This window comes from Spermophilus citellus (genome assembly GCF_964194105.1).
Source record: "Spermophilus citellus genome assembly, chromosome: 13".
Taxonomy (NCBI): Eukaryota; Metazoa; Chordata; class Mammalia; order Rodentia; family Sciuridae; genus Spermophilus; species Spermophilus citellus.
In genome coordinates this window covers 102,237,451-102,244,909 of record NC_138193.1, presented here as the reverse complement: position 1 = coordinate 102,244,909, position 7,459 = coordinate 102,237,451, and the positions used below count along the sequence as shown (strand labels likewise).

At 53.4% G+C, this 7,459-nt stretch overlaps 1 protein-coding gene across 1 annotated transcript; it reads right to left on the bottom strand.

Moving 5' to 3' along the window:
* Positions 1-279: 279 nt before the first annotated feature.
* On the bottom strand, positions 280-7,327 carry OSR1 (odd-skipped related transcription factor 1). Its single transcript, XM_081264866.1, has 3 exons — positions 6,961-7,327; positions 1,888-2,583; positions 280-1,199 (listed from the first exon to the last, which is right to left on the bottom strand). Exons 2-3 carry the CDS (start codon positions 2,550-2,552, stop codon positions 1,064-1,066), a joined length of 801 nt encoding a protein of 266 aa, XP_081120992.1. The 5' UTR covers positions 2,553-2,583; positions 6,961-7,327; the 3' UTR covers positions 280-1,063.
* Positions 7,328-7,459: the final 132 nt, after the last annotated feature.

The window sequence follows — 7,459 nt, the reverse complement described above, 5'->3', positions numbered from 1 at the left end:
GGTTCTTTTTAAACTCGCCGCTCTCGGGAAGTGAAGGGTGGAGACTGCGACCCTGACACCGAAGCGGAGAATAGTAAGAAAATATAAAGTTGGGCAGAGGTAGACCAACACCCTAAAAACGGGTTTTCTCCCCCCATCCCCAGCCCCATCACCCCAAGACGACGAGGCGAGGGAAGTAGGACAGGTTGAAGTCAAGCAGAGAAACCTGATCCTCTCATAGAAAGGAGTGGTTTCCTGCGGTTCAAGAGGGAAATTACCCGTCCTGCAGTGCCTGTAAAATAACCGTTTATTTAATAGTTAAAAAAAAAAAAACAACAACTCCAGTGATAAATGTCCGTTACCGATGGTCAGCATAAAGTGCCAGTCGCAATACAACGCCCGGCTCCTGGCCCGCTGCTCGCTCGCTGTGACGCGGCGGTGGAGCAGGGGAGCCGCGGCCGGGCTCCTCCCGACCCCGGGCGCGAGATCCCTGCCCCGCCATCCGAGTCCCGGAGCCCTCGGCCGGCTGCGCGGCAGCAGCGGGAGCCGGCGCTCCGGACCCAGCGGTCCCTGGGGCCGGGCGGCTGAAGCAGATACACCGATTACACTTTTGCAGGGTCCCAGGGTGGGGATGGGGACTGGAGGAGAAGTTAGAAGTTGCGGGCGCGCAGAACTTTTTTCCTCTCTCCTATCCGCAGTCAAGAGTTACAAGCTTATATGGTCAAAGAAAAAAAATAAAGAAAATGTATAAAATAACAATAGAAAAAGTAATACTTCTGGGAGAGGCGCCGCTGCGTCTCCACGGAGCTTTCGTTCTTTTTTTAATACAGTTTCCCTTCCGCCACGTGAGTTCCTCCTTTTGGCCCAAAGTTAAGCCGCGTCCTGGGGGAGCCGCCCGGGCGGTCAGGGTCATGGCCCCGGGCAGGACTCTGTAGTGCCGCGTGTGCCGAGGACCCAGGGGACATTGTTGGGGTGGGGGGAAGTCCCAAGCGCCCCTCCCGCTGCCCGCCAGAGTCGCCTTCAGCTTCGGGTTCCTCCAGAGGAGGGGGCAGCGTGGCCACGGTCCTGGTGGTCCAGAGGGTGTTTAGCATTTGATCTTGGAAGTTTTGAGCTCCTTCACCTGTGAGTGTAGCGTCTTGTGGACAGCGAGAGTCCTGGACTGGCAGAATCCCTTTCCACATTCTTGACATTTGAAAGGCTTCTCTTTGGAGTGAATGTATCTGAGGACAGAAATGACAATTAATCCTTGCAAAAGGATGCAATGTTATTGTAAACAGTTGCCCCAAGATCCCCTCCTATATTTGCATTATAGATGGGGAGGAGTATGGGGTACCAAGTATGCAACTAGCATAATGCAGACTCTGGACAGAGCAAGGAGGTGACAGAGAACCTGGGCAACTTTGCTCCTTAAACAAGGCAAGGCAAACAGACCATCTGCCTTTCTGAGGAGGAAGGGCAGGCAGCAACCTTACAAGGCCTGATTCACCTAGAGGTCCATCAGGGAATTGGTTAACAGACCATTCCTAGAGCTGCATTCTCCAAGACTGCCCACCGGTACATGTGGTTGATAATTAAAATTAAATAAAACTAAAAACAGTTTCCCAGGCTCACTAGTTGCACATTTCAAGTGTTCGGTTGTTTTGTTCATCATTGCAGGAACTTCACTATTGGACAACTCTGGGGATGGAGAAGGGGGGCAGCAGCAACACTGCCAGTCTGGAGCTCTAATCTAGTCCTGGGTCCTATTCATACCCACATTTCCTCCACAGGTGCTCCCAAACCTAATCCTGACCCTTCCTGCCTGGGTGAAATTCCCGGATCCATAGGCTTGAAGCCAGCAGGGGTTCCCTAGGGAGGAGGAAGGTGAAACCCTAAGCAAGCTCTCTAGGGCCTCCCCAAGTGCCGCACCTGTGGTCCCTTAGGTGGTCTTGCCTCCGGAAGGCTTTGTGGCAGATGTCACAGGTGTAGGGCCGCTCATCCGTGTGCGTCCGCTCATGGATGAGTAGGTTGTAGGACTTTGTGAAGTGGCGGCCACAAAACTTGCAGACGAATTCTTTCTTGGTCTTGGAAGGCAGGCGTCCCCTCGTGGGCTTCTTTTCTGGGGACAGCTTGGTCACATCCAGGAGGGCACCTAGCCCACCTGCAGGGGAGCCTGGGCCCTCCCCTCGGGCAAGCTTAGTGGGATCTTCTTGTGTGGCGGCCAGGGCCAGGTTGGCGAAATCAAAACGAGGCTTGGTCTTGAGCGCTGGACCGCTGCCTCCAGCGGTGATCTCTGGCTTGGGCTGGATGACATGAGGGAACCAAGGAAAGGCCGGCAGCTGGAAGCGCGCGTCCACCAGGCTGGATACTGCACCCGGCACTTTGGAGAAAGAGGAGCGGGGCAGATGCATGGCTGGGTAACCTAGCGTCCACTGGTGCAGGTGCACAGCGTGCAGAGCACTGAAACCATACAGATTGGGCAGGTGGTCCGAGGGCACTGTGGGAAGGCCATTCACTGCCTGGAGGAAAGAGTAGTTGGTGAGCTGCAAGGATGGGTGGATGGGCACCGGGGCTGGCAAAGTTTTGCTGCCCATTGTGGTAGTTGCAGTGGTTCTCAATCTCGATCTGCAAAGAAAGGAAAAAAGAAGAGGGGGGGGGAAGTTCAGGGTAGGTTGCCTTCCTCCTGAAAACCAGCCCAGACACACTTTCTCTGACTCACAGTGTAGAAGCTGGGAGTTTTAAGGTCCCACCCCCACCCCCCATTGCCCTCACACAGAAGATGGGAAAGTAAGGTACAGGAGAGCCCTCTCCTTGAAAGACTTCCTGGTGTTAGGGCTCCCTCCAAATGGCCTTTGACAGAGATACACACTTGATAAGAGACACTAGTATGAAATCAAGTCTTTTGCAATACAACTAATTTAAAATAAGGACCAACTGCATAAAGAACACCGTCTCTAAGGCACAAACCCAGAGCAACTGCACGTAAAAACCTACATCCAGGGAAGCCAGGCCCTGCAAAGATAACAGAATTTGGAAGCAGACATTCAGGTGCAGATAAACATGAAAATGCACACTAACAGATAAACACAAATCCACAGGTTCTAATGCAGATGTGACAAGAATGTGCACAAATAAATTGGGACAGTCAATTTTATAGGACAACACTGGTCACAAAACACAGAGCCCATAACACATACAAACACATACAAGGAATCATATCATACCCACGAAGAGCCTCCACAAACAGCAAGTATACACATAAAGACAAATGCACACATCTCCTAGTTTCTGCATATGAAGGTCTGACTGATCTTTGATTTGGTTTCCAGAAGCCAAAGCTGTGTTACCTTCCTTTATTGAACCACAATTTGCTACCCTCCCTTACAAGTACTAGTGATACTTTGGGCAGCTATCTTTTGGCAACTCCTTGCAGACCGAGTCCCTATTATAGTGCTTGGGGGTTGCCTTCATTTCAAAGAGGGTGCTGTGACCCACACATTCACTTATTCTGTTAAACATCTGCAGTCACATACCAGGAGACTCAAATGTCTTTTTTTTTTTCCTCAGAGGAAAAGGGAGCAGGGTCTTTGGATGCTAACAAATTTTATGTACATAAAGAACTCTGGGCAGGTGGGTATGTATATGGGCAAGAACACTGAAGTAAGGCTCCATTACTGTGGTCTGTACTCTGTACTCTCCAACTGGAAGGTTAGGATGCTTGAGCAACGCCAGAGAGAAACCACAAGTGACCAAGATCTGTCATCTCCTGATCTCCTTTGTCAGGGTCTCCAACTTGCATGGGAAGAAACCTTTAATCCTTGCCCCTCACAGACACTCTTAATTAGGTTCTATCCCCTGGTGGGGGGAGGGGAGCCAAAAAGTAGCAGGGATCCTTGAGAAGCCCAGGTGCTCAACTCCTGGCTCCCAGCTTACTGGGAGCTACTCCAAAAAATAAATAAATAAATAAATATCAGAGCCAGGTCACCAGGACCCTTCACTTCGCCTCTTCTTAGGACCTCTCCTCTAACCCAGAGTAAAGTCCTTACCTGGGAGGTGCAGGCCACCACCTTGCTCCCTAAGGCATAGCACACTCAGCCTTCCTAGGCCTGGCCAGCCCTCAAGTCCCAGTTCAAGGTCCCAGCCTTTTGCTTTAAAATTCTGGTCTTGTGCAGGGATGTGCACTGTCTGTTCTTGGAAGGTGTGAGGACAATCTTCAGAAAATCTTTCCCTCTAGAAGCTGACAGGAGGGTCACTGATTGTGTGGTGGGCTCTAAGGAAAGAGGTAGTGTCTAAAAACCATGAGCCCCTAGAGAGTTGCCTACACGAATTAAATTATCCATAGGATGAAAACCAAGTCTGATCACTACCATTAATTCAGCTGCAGGGTAGAGGAGGCACATATCTGCAGCAATGAGACCTCAGAAGCAACAGCAATGGCCATAGTAGAGCTTCTGCAAGGGTCTTCTCTACTGCTCTGAAACAAGAACGAAGCAAAATACCAACAGAGCTAAAGGAGAAGCTGGGACCGCTTGTATTGGAAGTGGGAAGAGAAGACTGCTAACTTCAAAGGTCGCCTAGACTTAGGCAAGATGAGCGCTCTTTGATTTTGCTGTCACCTCTTCTTCCCCTCCAGGCACTAGAAATCAGATCCTTGTCTCCAGTCATCGGAGCCCGCAGGGATACCGGGAGGCCTGGGCTTGCTCCTCTCCAAGAGGCCTTAGCGGCGGGACTTGGAGCTGCACGCCGGCCCAAGCCTGGAGCTCAGGTGGGAGTCCCCACCAACCTCGCCTTGCCTTTCCTCACCTCCCTTCAAGGAGCAAAGAAGACCCAGCGGTCTTGGGGCTCCGTGGGGGGCCAGAGAGGGGGGATGCTGCCACCACGGCTCTTGGGAGCCAACCTTTCCGGGCTATCTGCCCAATCTTATTTCCCCCAACACTCCATTTATTTTCCTCGGCGGCCCGGGCAGTTTCTTATTTTCTGCAGCAGCATTCCGAGGCCAGGGCTCCCCAGGCTCCCGCCAATGACTTTCCGGCGGACGAAATTCGTTCGAAACGTGGCTCCCTGACACTAGTACCCAGAATGGGCGGGGTGCATGATCTGGTTTCAGGCGGTCAGCTACGAGAAAAACACAGTATCAACCTTGCTTCCCCAGCCAGAGAGGATGAGCGGGAAACCCGGCTTCTCCGGCTCTCCTTGTCCTAACCCCAAGACCCCAGTGCGAATGCTTTTGATCTTTTAACGCGAAACGAACACCTCTCCCCGAAGCCAGGCATTTACTCCACAAAGAGTCCGTGCCTCTGGCCTTGAGAAGCGGTAGCAAAGGTCTCGACTAGCACAGCAAAGGCAATTCGCGCTCGGGTCCCTGCTCAGTTCAGGCACTCGCGTACCTCGCGCGGTGGAGCGCCAATTCCAGGTCTGCCGCAAGCCCTAAGCAGGACATTAATGAAGTGTGCAGAGTCTATTAAAGTGGTTTATTCGGGGCTAATTGAGCGTGAGCGAGTTAACTGCTTGCATTAATAAGGATGGAGCGAACTACAGGAGCTTGCGCCTGCAGGAGCCCAGCAGCAGCCCAAGATAATCATCCTCCACATTGAATCCCCAACAGGAATGGTGACAGGCGTCCGGACGCCCGACGAGAGGTTGACCAACACCTGATACTTCGGTTACATTCTCCCCAGGAACAAGATCCATCGAAACTATTGGTGAGGCGTCCATCCTGCTGCACTGAAATGCCCGTTGCGTCTTCGGGGATCTATCTGCTCTCGGGTCTTAATGAAACTGCATTTACTTTCAGGAGCCTGGGAAGGTCCATCTATACACCAGTAGCTTCCCATCTCGGCCTGCCCTTCTCTCCCCTAGGAAGCTGTGAACCCGGGAGACTAGCTTTGCACGTGGTTCTGTTCCTAAGAGTCAAGGTATAGCAATAAATCCGGGTGAAATTTGTGGAATTATTGCAACAAAGAAACTCTTGAAGCTGGTTTGTTCTCCGGAGACCCACTCTGCTACTACCTGGGCTGCTGAAAAAGGACTGGATGTGGGTTTTCATTCTTATTAGAGGCATTTCATGGGACAAATTAGTTCAGCAGGCATTTTCTCACTTCCGTCCCTCTCTCCTCAGGCTTCCACTTCTCTCCAGAAAGCTGGATTAGGGGACAGTCAGGGGAGCATAAGAACTCTTTTCTACCAATCCCCAGCCCCCAGACACTTGAACCTCCACAGTGTTTATGCTACTGCGGCATGCGGTCTCGAACTGAGAAGAAAGCCTGTGCCCCACATGCCTGGGAAAGTCCATGCCTAACTGCACCTGGGCAATCGAGGGTTACGCTCCAGGCCTTAACCCCATGGAGAGATCTACTGTATAGAGAGTATTCCGAAGTCAGAGTTCGGGGCAAAGCTGACTTCAGAAATGCAGCAGTGAGCACCAGGGTCTAGCCGGCCTGGAACCTGAACAGAACTCGGTAAAAGTCAAACTAAAGCGCGACCAGGCGGGGACGTGCACCTGTCCCTGGAGTTGTGGACTGTGGCGATGGCTATCCACTCTCTCCTTCCCTTTCATCAACTAAGGCAGATCAGCCTGAGCTAGGATCGCGTCTGCCAAAGTTTGTGCCTGCTGAAGTTGCTCCGGTTTCTTAAAGCGGGCCCACAGACTGACTTGCAAAGTCCGTGGGCACCTTGACCCGGATTCCGAGTAGCCCAGCGCGACTGGGGGCGATGACTGAGGCCCGCCCCCTTATTCTCCCGAGGTCAGAGGCCCAGGACCCTGCGTGCAAAGTCCCTGAGTCAGCACCCCTTACCCTGGGCTGCTGACGCTCTCACTTTCACAAAGGTTCTACAGCTTTCGCTGGGCAAGAGGAGCTTCTTTCACGACAATGAGAGACACGGAGAGAGAGAGACAGAGACAGAGGCGGGGAGAGGGAGAAGGACCGCCGCGCTGTGACAAGGAACCCTGGAGTACTGCCTTCACTCGGGTTGCTGAGCCCCAGAGCCCAGGGCTGTAGTTACCTCGTTCCGCGGTGGTCCAGCTGCTGAGCGCGTCTCTGGGGCTCGCTGCGCGGGACCCGGGAAGCCACAGGAGCTGAAGCCCACAGACACGCCTGGTGTTTTGGAGTCCTGACCCCTCTCCAGCCGCGGGGACTCCGAAGGCCCCACACGCGGGAGCGCTCAGCAGCCCGGGAGTCCTGCCTGCCGGGGGATCGTGAGCCTCGCTCCTGGTTCCCTCGCTGGTTCTGAACCGAAGCTGCTGGGAACGTTCTGGGGAGAGGCCAAGCTCCGACTCACTCATCCCTTAGCACCGAGCCGCCTACTTATTTTAATCCACCACCCTCCCTCCTCCCCAGCCCCCCCCCCCCGCCCCTTGCCTCAGGATTCCTCCCCTCCCTCCCCTGCCCCCCAACCCTGCCTTGCGCCTGCGCACTGAGAGACAAAGTTTTGCTGACCCGGGCAGCCAACTTTGGCAGCTGCGCTCGCCGGGCCCGGCTTCTACCAAACCTGCGTCCCCTGC